The 14,962-nt window shown below is 37.9% G+C and overlaps 1 protein-coding gene across 1 annotated transcript in view; it reads left to right on the top strand.

Annotated features, from left to right (window-relative positions):
* The window catches only part of INPP4B (inositol polyphosphate-4-phosphatase type II B), a 348,151-nt gene that overhangs the window by 225,136 nt on the left and 108,053 nt on the right, over positions 1-14,962 (top strand). Inside the window, exon 12 of the mRNA XM_080797020.1 lies at positions 1,471-1,674. Within this exon, the coding sequence (XP_080653146.1) occupies positions 1,471-1,674 (204 nt within the window). The remainder of the gene's footprint in view (positions 1-1,470; positions 1,675-14,962) is intronic.

The raw sequence follows: 14,962 nt of genomic DNA, 5'->3' as shown, positions 1-14,962 counted from the left end.
TCGGGAGCTTGGGGTTTAGAAAGAAGGGGGAGGAGGACAGAGGCATGCAGGGTGATGGTGTGTGGGTAGATGGTCTGGAGTAAGGAGAAAAGCTACTGAATTTGTTAGAAAACTCGGGCTCTATTCCATTTGTATTACCAGTAAGCAGTTTGTTCTAGGACAGGGCACAACTCTTGCTTCTTAGTTTCCTTCTCTGGTTAATGAAGAAGTCCGACTTTAAGGTCTCTTCCAGCTCTGGAACTCCGTGATCGATTGCAAAGGCTTAACTGTGTAGATATAACATAGTCTTATTAGGAAGTTGTTTTGCATGGGGTTTAGCTGGTTTTCTTGAATTGCCGACACTCACAACAGGGGTTTTTTAGGGATAATTTGGTAACCCTTACTTAGACGTGGCACTGTTGACTGCACATTGAGAATGCCTCAATAAAGGATTACCTTGAGTTACAGCAGTGGTGAAGTCAGCATTACATCCAAGTATCTCATTAAATGGTGATGGCATCAACTAGTATTCAAAATAATGCTTTGAGTATTCAGAATAATGCTTTGAGTTAAAGGGCTCCTTCCTAACAGATTACCAAGTGTGAATGTGTTAGTAATATGAGTCAATGCTTGAGTTACTTCTCTACACTTTAAGTGAGGAAATTATTAGACCATGTGCACGTGAAGCATAGTACAATACAGAAAATCAATTACGACCTCCTCCAGTAGAGTAGGGTGAAGCTATTAAACATTTCATCAGGAAACTGCAAAGTACTACTGTCAAGTTTTTTTTTGTTGGGAAGCCGTCATTTCTATAGTACTTACTAAGTATTTACCACCAGCTTGTAAAAATCTGCCGTGGCAAGTTTCACAGCAGTCTCATTCACACCGAGCATTACTGGAAACATTTGGTGGAGGAAGACAGTTTAGGGAGTGATAATAAGGAATAAAAACCAAATATTTTCATGGGAATACTGCCTGTGCTATCTCTACTGTTAAAATCTACCCATGATGCTAAGAAGCAAAAAAGTTCTCTGTGTCTTTTTAAGATGTATCATCCTTTCTTTAGCCTTTCTTTCTGCTTAAAATACAGAATATACACAGTCTCATCACATTTTCTTTTAAGGTGCATTTGGAATTACTTGAAAAGTGTAGCAGGTAGATGGTGTTCAAATGATTATCTCTAGTGAAATTCATCTTCAAAGACAGAATTTGGAACTAAAAGAGAGGGGGCTGAGGAGACAGCTGCTGTTGATAGTGCCCACAGAACCAAAGCATTAGCTTTCAGAACAGGAGGACTCAAGGCGTTGGCAGCATCCCAAAACTCAACTATTTTCATTGATTGGTATGAATCATTTTCTCTCTCTGTTGCCTGTACTTTTTCCACCAGGCACACCACATATGTGCCAACAAATCTGCTGTTGACCTTTTCATAGCTCTATGCTGGGATGCCTACCACAGTGTTTCTAATCCTTGTCAATTTCTTTCCAGACAGAGCTTTTTGTACATGCCTTCAAGGATCAGCTGGTCAGAAGTGCTCTTTTGGCCCTCTACACTGCCAGACCAGGAGGTGTCCTTAAGAAACCACCGTCTCCTAAGAACAGCACAGAGGAGAGCTGTCCCCAGGACCCACCCCTGCCGATGAGAAGGCAGGACTCCATACCACATCATTCGGACTATGATGAGGAAGAGTGGGTAAGTGTCATGCACATCACTTGCCTCCTCAGGTTTAGGCCTGAAAACTAGAGCAAGAAAGATGAGCATCTCTGCTTTTCATCAAAACAAGTTGGAAAGTAGTCATAATACAGATTGTGGATAAGTAGGCCACATATTTTTCCTTGGGGGCGAATTATAAATGCAAATTTTATTTCTGATCACATTCATTTAGCATAAAAATTTATATATATATAACCTAAATGTCATAAAAGCAAAGATGCCACAAATACACGATTCTATAGCACTTTTCTGTATTTATTGCCAAGATAATATAAACCATTAAAATGGTGGGGTTTTTTTAAGGAAAAGAGTAAAAAATCACTCATAATCCACTACTTGTTGCAAATATTTTCTTGTTGCAATCCAGTGTTTCAGCTCTAGACATCCTTCAAGAAGTATTAGCATTTAAATGTCAGTGGACGCAGAGATCTCTTAAATCCTTCCTGTTCATGATTCTATTATTTAAAGGAAGATGTTGCTCCAGGTTCTCTAAAATTGGCCAAAGGATGGTTACATAAAAGCCTCTGAAAATAGCTAGTAAAAGCAAAAAAAAAAAAAAAAAAAAACGAAAAAACGAAAAAACAAAACAAAAAAACCAACACACACACACACACACACACACACACACACACACACACACAGAAGCCAGCATGGTAATAAGAACTCTAGTTGGACAGAATAAGAGAAACATGAAGGTCCTGGGCAAAGGGGAACAGTGTTATTCCTGAATAACATACTGATTATCCAGGAAATCCCCAAAGTATGCACACCTCACACCCAGAGAGAAAGATGTTTGCTGTATCTTGAGTTTAACCAAGAAAACAGTATTCCAGCCATATAGATGGTAAATAGTTAATGATTACTTTTCCTGCCACCCTAGGATTTAAGAGCGTTCAGGGAGTAAATTATTTGAGAGGCCCGGCTCTCTCAAAAAAATTGCTGTCTGAAGGGCTATGAAGTGATGCCTGCTCTTTCTTTTGATAAAATTTCTATCACAGGAAAGACGGAGCTGGGTTCCAAGAGGTAAATGCTGAATAAGTATTTGTTGCTGCTGATTAAGATTGCGTTTCTCCCACTGAAGCATTTTCAAAAGAGCAAATCTAATATTTCTCCTTTTTACTTTCACCTTCTTCTTCAATTTATTCACAGCTCCAAGGCGTATGTACCTCTTAACCTCTCTGAAGTTCAATTTTCTCAACTGTAAAGTGAAAATAACAGCCCCTGCTCTGTTTAGCTCTTCAGGTGGTCATGAGATAAATGACTTACCTGAGCAGTAATGCCCCATTACCTGGAAAGGCCTAGGCAAATGGCTTTGTGTTACCTCAGTATTATTGCTGTACGTTGTCTTTTTTAAAGATGCAAACATTAAATAGTCTTATTATGGGGGTTAATACTATCCCTTGAGGTAGATGGGGAGACCGGATCTAGCATAAAATGTGTACTGGGAATTTTAAAACTTTGAGTAGATATAGAAAGTAACTTGTCTTTCATTTAATTAAACATATAATGTTAACCTTTTGACACATAATTTCTGTTTTTACATTAAATGAAGTGAGAATTTTGAAATTGGGTGTCTTTTATTTTGATCATTTTCCTTTTTTTTCTTTTTTTTGTATTTTAGTATATTTTATTTATTTTTTATTACGTTATGGTATTTAAGTCATTAGTCACCGTACAGTACATCATTAGTTTTTGAAGTAGCATTCCACGATTCATTGTTTGCATATAACACCCAGTGCTCCACGCAATCCGTGCCTTCCTCAATACCCATCACCAGGCTTACCCATCTCCCCAACCCCCTCAGGTTGTTTCCTGTAGTCCATAGTTTCCCATGGTTCGTCTCCCCCTCTGATTTCCCCCCTTCATTTTTCCCTTCCTTCTCCTAATGTCCTCCATGCTATTCCTTATGTTCCACTATTAAGTGAAATCATAAGATAATTGTCTTTCTCTGCTTGACTTATTTCACTTCGCATAATCACCTTCAGTTCCATTTTCACCCCACTGTCCTGCAAACCTTCCCCCACACCTCGCTGTTTTCCTGCTGCTCCAAAGTGTCCCTCTCCTGCCCTCCCTCCTTATTTCCTTTTCTTTCCATCATTTTTGAGACCTTCTGTATTGTAGTGCTGCAAAGAGGAAGGTAAGTGACACTAGATCCTTAGGTTCTAGAACTCAGTCTCGTGGTGGATAAAACGTACTAGCTAAGAGTTACAAAATGTTGTGACCAAGGTTGGAGAGAGCCAGTTGGTAGAAAATAAGCTCTGTTTATATGACTTCCACTCAAGATTGTATGTACGGACCCTTTCACTGGGGGGAGAGAAGGAAAGGCGTGAGAAATGTGCAGTGAGCAGACGAGGTTTGTGGTGAGCCTGTCTGTGTTCCTGCTCACCTGCTCTGCCTGGTTGATTGTGCCACGTGCTGGAGACAGCGTGAAACACCCAGGGACACGAGGAGTCCATGGCCTATCCAAGGCTTTGGAAAGACAAATGACAACTGCAGAGCAACGCCAGGTTGTAATAGGATAAAGCTGGAAGGAGTCTGGTGGTCATGTGGGTCCCCAGAAGTAAAGTTCTTAAGATGTTAAAGGGAATAGAAAGTTAATCGTTCAGGAAAGAGAATGACTTTCAGACAGGCACACAGCACCTGACGTATAAGGAGAGAGTGTGTGTGCATGATTATACCATTAGTTGTTTATTATACCATTAGTTGGTATATACCATTATACCATTAGTTGTTTATTATACCATTAGTTGTTTGCTTCAAAGATGGTGGAAACTGAGCATGTTTATACTCCAGAAACCATTTGAGAAGCAGATAGGTGATGACTGTAGCGCGGGGCCCTTCTTCTAAAGGGAAGAAATGATTCTAGTTCGCAGGTGGAGAGCAGTCCTGGGCAAAAGTGGGCTTTCCTGCTGAGACCGCAGGGAGAGTGTAAAGACCAGTTCACTTTGGGGAGGCTTGGTGAAGCTGGGTGGCTTCTTTTGTGTTTGTTTAAAATATTTTCCCAGTTGTGTCTCAATACAACTGACATGTAACACCTTGTTAGCTTAAGGTATACATGATAATGACTTGGGAAATCATTACCATGATAAATTTAATTAACATACATCATCTCACATAGTTGATCTATTTTTCCATGAGAGCCTTTATCATCTACTCTCTTCACAACTTTAAATATACAATGCAGTATTGTTAGCTATAGTCACCACACTATACATTGCATCCCCGTGACTTACTATCTTACAACTTTTCGACCCCCTTCATCTATTTATCCCACCCCCTACCCTCACCTCTGGCAACCATCAGCGTGTTCTCTGTTTCTATGAGTTTGTTTTTTGTTTGTTTTTAGATTCCGTATATAAATGAGGTCATACAGTATTTTTCTTTCCCCATCTGACTTATGTTCACTGAGCTTAATGCCCTTGGGGTCCATCTGTATTGTTGCAAATGGCAGGATTTCTTTCTTTTTATGGCTGAATGATAGTCCACATATATACCACATTTTCTTTGTCCATTCATCTGCTAATAGATACTCAGGTTTCTCTCCGTATCTTGGTTATTATAAAAAATGCTGCAGGGGCGCCTGGGTGGCTCAGTGGGTTAAAGCCACTGCCTTCGGCTCTGGTCCTGATCTCGGGGTCCTGGGATCGAGCCCCGCATCAGGCTCTCTGCTCAGCAGGGAGCCTGCTTCCCTTCCTCTCTCTCTGCCTGCCTCTCTGCCTACCTGTGATCTCTGTCAAATAAATAAATAAAATCTTTGAAAAAAAAAAATGCTGCAGTGAATGTGGGGGTGCTGATACTTCTTTGAGATTCTGCCTTCCTCTCCTTCAGGCATATGCGTCCTTAAAAGTGGAATTGCGGGATCATACGGCCTGTCTATTTTGAGTTTTTTGAGGAACCTCTGCAGTGTTTTTCAGTGTCTGTACCAATTTACGTTCCCACAACAGTATACAGGGTTCGCTTTTTCCCACAGCCACACCCAGCATTTGTTATTTCTTGTCTAACCATTCTAAGTTGTATGAAGTGACATCTCATTGTAGTTTGGATTTGCATTTCCCTGATGATGAGTGATGTTGAGCTTTTGCCATGGCCTGTAGGCTATTTGTATGTCTTCTTTGGAATGATGCTTATTCCATTCCTCTGGCCCCTTTTTAAAATTTATTTCCATTGAGTTGTATGGGTTTTTTGTGTAGCTTGGATATTAACCCGAGTGCTTTATTTTATCCTTAAAGTAGAACCATGTACAAAGAGAAGGGGATGAGGAGGACAGGCTGAGGAGAGGGGTAAAAAGTTTCAAACTGGCGCCAAAGAAAATGGGTACAGGCCCTTACTAGCAACATTCGAACAATTAGGAAGAATTTTGGTCCTCATGTAGGAGCCCGTCAGTGTTGCAGTAGGAATCTGTGTAGTCATTGATTTACCTTTTATTATTCTTCTGGGAACACTTTCCCAGTCTTGACACTAGGAAAAAGTCAGACTGATTTGTTCTTCCAGTTGATGTGGAATGGTCCTTTCAGTTTCTCAGCTGTTTGGGTTTCCTTCATGGGCAAAAAAATAGAATAATAACAAAGATCTCCATCTCCCTCTTTATCTTCTTTCATATAATTTCTGAATTTCCTCCGGAACCCACTGTTGCTAGAAAGTATATGAATACTTTGTCTAAATTTACCACCATTACAAGGAAAATCCTTCCCACTCAGAAAAGTTGTTTCTAACTCTCTCCTCCTAATTTGACTCTATGTACAAATATAACTAACTTTGATTGTTACACAACATTCTAATTGATTTTCCATAGCAAACACGTTCTATTAAAAAGATACCTTGGTTAAAAGATAGAAATCCCCTACTTAAAAAATATCTACCAAAGTCATAACCATTTAATGTTATTTTTTTTTTTTAAGATTTTATTTATTTATTTGTCAGAGAGAGAGAGAGCACAGGCAGACAGAGTGGCAGAGTGAGAAGCAGGCTCCCTGCGGAGCAAGGAGCCCGATGTGGGACTCGATCCCAGGACGCTGGGATCATGACCTGAGCCGAAGGCAGCCGCTTAACCAACTGAGCCACCCAGGCGTCCCCCATTTAATGTTATTTTAAAAGCTTTTTCTAACTTTGAAAAGTTGAGTAAATCCAAAGAAAATGTAGCTAATTGAAAATGTCTTTAGAGACAGTGCTATTAAATGAATTGGAAACATAACTTTGTGAACCACTTTTCTTAGTTAATTAGGTGTTAGAAAAGTTTCAGCACTGATTACATGTTTAATCAACTTCCTAAAATAATTCAGTGTTTTAAGTTAATTTAGTTAGGTTTCTGTGATATACGAAAGTATTCTCTCATCATTTAAGTTGGTTTAGATTTGCACATAAGATTACAGTAGCTCCATTAAAAAAATTGTTTTATTTAATGTCTTATAATGATTGTAGTTTTAACAATCACTTAACTTGAACAACTGTCTTTAAACTTCTTGTAATAAATATTGGGAAAGTAAAAATATACTTGTAAATTACTCTTGAATTCTACTCTGTTTATATAAAAACCTTTCTTTTTGAGGTTAAGAGAAAGAATTTCTATTAATTCTAAATTAGAGTGAGGCTGTTTTTTTTTTCAACCTGTTTTGTTGGCAGAATTGATGACATATGAATCTGGATAATAATTATCTAGTCAATATGGAAGAGATTGAAACTAAAATAATCACTGACAAAAAAAATGTTATTTGCTGAATTTTCTTATTAAATGATTGAATGCTTTAAAGATTTATTTTCCTGAAAAGTTAGTAAACAATTAAACCCAAAGGAATGTGGGGATTTTATGACAATCTGTGCAAAGAAATAAACTAATATAACATTCTTCATCTTTTAGCTGGTAAAAATGACATATTGCTTTTCTTTCTCTTTATCTCTACAACAGATGCTTCTAGCAGCTGGGACTCCAAGATTAGTTTGTCCAAAATATGAAAGCATGTCATCCAACTAAAGTATTAAGTTGACCCAGTTTTTGTGGCTTCCAGTAATTATACTATTCTCTAGAACACTGTGATTTAACTTCAACATTACTACACTGATGGGTTCGGGGCTAAATCTGTCTACCCTCATTCAAAAATTGTTAAAAAAAAAAAAAAGATAAACTTCTGATCCTTTATATTCTGATCCATTCCAGCAAAGAGCAGAAGTAGGAAAACTATTCTTATTACTTAGTCATATCCCAAACCCATTTTTTTAGTTGAACTAAATTTCTATAACAGGCAACATTTCACCATCCAAATTACCCAATTAATTCCCTTCTTTGTGTTGTAAATGTAAATCAAATTTTAAATTTTATTCCCTTGCTTAAGGTAAGGGAACATTTGCTATGACTTCTTATGGTAAAATGTGTTCACAACACATAAGCACAATAGATGATCCACATTAATCTATAATAAATTTTCAATACTTTCATAGGTTATAGAAGCAAAAGTATAAATTTATAGTAATATTTATGTCAGACATCCTGTGAGTAAAGTCATATATAACCTGAAAAAAAATTGTGGGTTCTCTGTAACTCAGTATTCCCCAAAAATGCATTTTTCAATGAGATTTACATAAACCACTTTCTGGCATGTTCTTTACTAACATCTCACATTCCACTTTGTACTACAACTTTCTCCAATGATGTCCAGAACAAATATAATGCTTAAGCTTCCCAAGAGTATTGATAGAACTATTTATATTGCCATAATTAGTAACTGTAAGCATACATAGTTGCAAAATATTATATTAAAGGCAAAACATATTTAGCCAGCCAGATACCTCCACAGGCAGTCTGAAGTGATCTGTATTCTCAACTGCACTTACCATCTTCTATTTTCATCTTAGACCTTATCTCTAGGGAAAATAGCTCAGGCTGTGTATAATGCAGAGATACCTATGCAAATTAATAATTCAAAGAGATCTTGTTTAGTCCTCTGACTGGCTAGAATTATTTTATGTGAAGCCATTGACCCGATCTTAATAGGAAGGGAATAAATCTCATTCTTTAGAGGTAATTAATTCTTATAGACAACAAGATATTAACATGATTTAACTTTTCTAAAGCAACACCTTATAGCTTAGTTACCTAAATGAATAAAATTTCCACTAAATTGTAGCCATTTATTTCCAAATTTTATGTTAGAGAGATGCATGTGTGTGTGTGTGTGTGTGTGTGTATATACACACACATACATTCAACTCTAAAATATTTTGTGTAATAAAGCATTATTCTTGCCTCTTGTGATGATACAACCTCATGAATACTGAATTATAATCATTTGTTTATGCATCTGTTTCTTCCATGTGTTCATGATCTTCAATAAAGTAAGCTCCTAATGGGCAAAGTCTGTATCATGACCACTGCTGTATCCCCACAGTTAGCAGGCTATCTGCACCAAAAAGGTACTCATGTTTTATTTGTAGAATTAATTAATAGCTCTGAAATTTGCCCTCAAATTATTCTTGTTTACATTCTTATTTTGAAACATGGACTATTCAACTTTTAACGTGTCTCTGAACTGTCCTGTGCCTTTTCCTTTACTAGAATTCATTAATTCTTCTGGGGGTTTTGTTTTTCTCTTCTAGTCAAAAGCACCCAGCTATATCCCTCTCTCCTTAGTACATATTTCCCAGCGTCATAATCAACCTGAGAGGTAACTATTCAAGTCCTCTTCCAATATCTCCAAACATAGAAAGCAGTAAAATTCAAGATAGATACAGAACATCAGAGATGACCAAATAACATGATGAAGAACATAGAACATGATGAGTTAAGGCCTTCAGAAGCTTCCAGAAACCCAGTGTGGCAATTTTAATTTTACTTGATTTTTCAATTGCTGATTACAAAGGTCCTAGTTACACACATGTTACCCAGCAAATATGATTGGAAATGACTATTTTCCCCTTTCCCAGCTTTTTCTTTTTCATCCCTAATAGGGTTGCCTGGTTTTGTTAAACTTATAATGGGGGGGGGCGGATATTGGAAGCATCCATTCACCCCATCGGAAAGGGCAGGTAAAGACAGGGAGTATTAAGTTAGTTGTTCCCTATGTGGCAACTGAAATGTGTTCTATCATCTGTTTTCTTGATGGATGGGAAACATTCCTGAACTTCTCCAGTCCATTTCACTCAGGAGAAATGTGCTTTGAATACTTATCCAATATTAAAGTCCATGAAAGGTGATTAAGCAAAGTTCATGACTGTCCATTAAAATGCACAAATGTTCTATTAAAGGAAAGAAACCCCAAATGAGATCTTTATGTGCATGCATATTCATGAAATCCTGACAATTTCTCGATTTTCCCACATGAAGATAATACATTCACCTTCAGTTCCCTGTTTTATAGTACCTAATACAGTGTTTTATACACACTAGTTCAATGTATTTTTCAGAGTTAATGTAGGAATAAATGAATAAATGGATTTGCTGAATCAGCAGTTCATCCTCCAACTCAAACTAGTGTTTTTAACAGAGATATTTTATTTTTATCAATGTAGTGGTGACTTTCCTGTGGTATTATATTGAATACCATCATCTTCCTTGGATACATTATTGACTCTTACAATGCCTGATTCAACATCAGATATTTTCATTTGCCTGTGTATAATGAATATGCAAACTTGAATGACTATACACACATACTTTAGAAATTTATGATTACATTCAAATCAAGTGCTCTTAAACATTAGTACATTCTAAAGTGAATAGTGGGACATTATTTTCTATATAGAAATTTTTGAATCTCCATAATTTAATGAATAGTCAAAAGAAATGCTGAGGCAGGGCACCTGGGTAGCTCACTCAGTTAACCATTTGACTCTTGATTTTGGCTCAGGTCATGTTCTCAGGGTCGTGAGATTGATCCTTACGTTGGGCTCCCCATTGGGCATGGAGTCTCCTTAAGATTCTCTTTCTCCCTCTACCTCTCCCCACTCCACTCACGTTCGCTCCCTCGCTCTCTCTCTCTCTCAAACATAAATAATTAAAAAGAAGTGCTGACGTGTATATAGGCAGACTATTGACTTGATATATTAGGGTACATTCTGTTAAAAAAATTAATCCTGGAAATTGATTGTATGCAACACACTAACTGATAATGTCATATAATTCAGCCAGTTGTGCAACTATCTAATGGTGTGCAGATAACATCCAATTACTAATTTAAAATTAAAAGCTTTAATTAATCAGTGGATTTTTTGTTAATAAATGATTTATGTAATGTTTTCACTGAATTGAAAGCATTAGCATTATGTGGCATTTATTAGATCAAATGCAGTCATTCAGAGTACAAGCTTGGTTCTAACTTTAATTTGAAGATTCATGTGATAATACTGCAGTTGTATTTTTTACTTGTAAGTCACAGCTTGTTAAGTCAATCAGCAGATGTTAATTAAGCATCAGTAGTGTGCAATAATGCTATAGGTACTTGGGGGAAAACAAATAAAGTATAAAGTATGGGTCCTCCAAAAGCCATATCATCTAATTCAAGTGAATGGCCAGAAATCATAAAATAAGCAGAGATATTGAAAGGTAGAGAATCTTTCCCAGATGGAGGTAGTTGTGTGGCACACATTAAACATGTCAAAAATATTTAGGGAGAAGTTACATAAAGGTTGGAGAGGATGAAAAAAATCATCCCTTCCTTGCTTCTTTTATTCATTCATTCACTCATTTATCCATTCTTTTATCTATTACCTAATGAGTGCCAGGGCCTGAGAATAAAAGGATTAATTAATAATAGTCATTTCCCTCATTGAGCCCACTGTTAAGCAGAGAGGATAGAGTGAACCATTCTTGGACATGATGAAACTTGAAAGGGTGAGAATTTGGATTGATGGAAGATGAGAGAAGGCATTCTAAGCATAAAAAGCAGTATGTGTCAAGATAGAAATATTAGTTCCTCCAAGGTTTCCTTCATATCTTTGATGTTTAGCACTGAGCAAGCTTGTAGCAGATGCCCAGAAAGTATATGTTGAGCTAATTAATAGCATGTTTCTAAGACAGCAAGGAGACTGACTTGGGCAAGTTTTCATTTTGAAGATTGATGAGAAATAGGGAGAATTATGTAGGTTGACACAACTGCAGCGCTGCCCCGGGCTGAGAGAAGAATGGATAGTTGCTGCAGTAGAAGGTCTGCTTCTGATGAGAGGAGTGATGGTGATGGATAAGGTGAACGTGCCCTCATGTGTAGACCTGATCGTGTGATAGCTGATTGTATGGGTCTGGCCAAAAGCCAAACCAGGAGAATATGGAGGAGTCTATTAAAGAAACAGTAGCTGACTAGCTGAATCCACTTTTAGAACTAGGCACTGAATTTCAGGGTGAGACCAGCAGTGTGGTTATGAGGCAACAAAGGCCAGGGATATTTTTTTACATGAGTAATTAGGTGAAGTTAAGCAGGAGCATCAATAGGAAGTGAAGGTTGGGGAATTTCCCTTAATTCTGGTGGATATCACATGTTTGGCTATTGTCAGTGCACACAGTATGCATGTCTGTATGCATGTGTGCAGGTGTGTGTGTGTGTGTGTGTGTGTGTGTGTGTGTGTATACTACCTACCGTGGACCGTACATGTGCTGGTTTGTGCCACAGAGTATTTTAAGTGCAATTCCTTTCACCCCACAGTCTGGCAAAGTAAGGATTTAGAGAGAAAAGCCAGCAAGCTATTGAAAGAATGAAGGTTTGCAGTACTGAGGAAGGAGGCCAGTCGAGTACAACTTACTCTCAGTCAAATCAAGGATAAACTAAAGCTTCTCTTTGAAGATGTGATTGCCTATGTTAATTTGCCTGCCCATTCTAATCAAAGTCCTCAAAAATTGGTAATGACAGGTGGGAAATTGTGCATAGAGATATAGATACAACAAAGTTACTTTGGACCTCCATTTCAGCTCTCAGTCAGTCTTCACATTCTTGCTGATCAAAAATTGGTCCCAGAAAAATTGATTAGTTAAGCATTGCTAAACTTTTTTTTAATTTTATTTTTTAGGTTAAGCGCTGATCCAAAGGAGTCAGGATTTTTTCCGATGGGACCAATCTCATAGATGTGTGGCATGCAGAATAAGCACCATGTCCCCTGCCCTCATGGCTCACTTTGCCAGGGCCCCCTGAGTGCTCACTGACAAGTCCATTAAATTTGTGCATCTGTGGCCACAGGCTTGACCCGCACCTTAGCTTAGGTCCTAACCCAGAAATAAATAAGGACCCAAATCAACACCTGATTCGGAATGGAATAAATATTGCTATTAGTTCCCTGTTGCCCTTCGCCTCCAAGAAGATGGATTGTCTAAAGGCTCCATTAAGGTCAAGGACACCAGCTAGGCTCCACTTAATAAAGGGTAGACTGTAACCAACCAATTTGCCATTACTTACTTCAGCAGGAGACATAGCAGGATCATGGCTGCTATTTCTAGGGAGCAGGGGTAAGGCCCAGGCATCTGTTTTTCTGATAGGTTGTTGTTTTAGTTTGGTTTTGGTTTTGGTTTATTTTCTTTTGTTTTGAAAATTCCCCAGTGGCTGAGGAGCTAAGCAGGATCTAGGGTAGTACCCATGACCCGAAAAGGGGAAGGATGGAAGCACCATGTACTATAGTCACATTCTTATGCTTCCATTTGTCTTTGCCCTCCTGACCAGCCTTTTCTCTTTGTGGGAACAGTCCATGATCTTAGTAGGGGAAAAATGGAGTAGGCTGCACACATACTAGTGATCTAAACAAAAAGAAGCTTCCACATGGACTGTTCTCATGAGTGAGAATTATCCAGAATTGGAATGCATTTTTGACAATCATTTTCCTTTGTGTGAATGCTTTCACAGAGGTATTATGGAAAATGGTTTGTTTAGGAGAGAAATCAGGTATTCAAGGTTTCCTTTCAAGAATATTGCCTACCCATTTTAGCATCCTAATTTCAAAATAATGATTTTGCTAAGAATAATTAATAATTATCTCCTAGAAATTTAATTATCTTCCCTCCCTATAACTTCTTCCTTGTTTTGTATCCCAGTCACATGAGTAGATTTTGGGTTTTGATGCTGACACTGTCCTCTCTTTATGTTAGTCGCTTATGTCCTCTGACCCAAGCTCATTGACCTTTTAGCTAAGTGATTGTTCCATCCTTGATTGTATGACCCTCTTGATTTGAAACTTAAGGGCACAATGTGACCAGACTGTCCTTTTCAGAGTCATCTCTTAGTGATTTGGCATTGGACTCATTTTCAAGTCTCAGATAACTAACACGTACTCTTGCTCATGTGAGGTGACACATACCTCTTCCTGATCCTTCCTGTGGCTCCTTCTCCTGACCTTCCTCTGTCTAGCCTGTCCCCAGAGTTTAGCAATCTCACAAAGAGGAATTCCTATTGTGTGCCACTATTCTGTGGGAAATCCTAGGGGAAGAATCAAGTCTCCAAAACCAAGTAGAATTTCTAATTTGGTTATAACCATTTTAATGTGGAATGTTATTCAACATCTCTTAACCTTCACCTCTATAGACTGAGTTCATAATATTGATCTTCTGTGGTGGTTTTGAAGGTAGATTAGCTAATTTCATATACTAGGTGAAAATAAATAGCAGCTCTCAATCTGCCTCTGGGTTGGAGTCCTCTTTCTTCTCCTCTCTCCTTTCTTCCGTTTCTCTTTCTCTGCCTTTCCTCCAGACCCTGTTCAGTGTCATGAATACACAGCCCTCAAACAACTCCTAGACTGGTATGAGAGACAACAATGCAAATCAATGACTTTATAATCTACTTTGTAGATGCCCTAAAGGAAAAAGAAGCAGTGACCAACAAAACTCAGCTTGTCTCCCCACCAGCCGGGCAGGATTTCCTCTCCAAAACATAAAGACCAGCTTGAGTCTGCTTGGGGTCTCCTACTGAGTGTGTCTTCAGTAAAAAAAATTTGATTATGTATGAATCATCTATCAGTCTTGCATAAAATACTGCTCAGTTTCTCACCCCCAGCAAACATCCTCCCAGCTTATGTGTCCCCTATGTATTTAATGACTTAAATGTTCTTCTGCTGTTTGCCACCTAACCTCTTACCATATGGTTGTTTGTCTCATCCAATGACCATACTTCACTCTGCATCTTATGTCAATAAAGTTCTCTCTACTGACTGCAACGATTACTATTTCTGTGAGTATAATCCTATAGCAGAAATTATCTATAAAGGAAGAACAAAAAAGGGTTAGAATGCAACAGTATCCTTTTATATATTCTCATATTCTCGCCCTTGGAAATGTAATTTTAAAAAGTTGGTTAACCTCTTGTATTAC

The sequence above is a fragment of the Martes martes genome (genome assembly GCF_963455335.1).
Source record: "Martes martes genome assembly, chromosome: 2".
NCBI classification, from domain to species: Eukaryota; Metazoa; Chordata; class Mammalia; order Carnivora; family Mustelidae; genus Martes; species Martes martes.
This window is presented reverse-complemented; position numbering and strand designations above follow the sequence as displayed.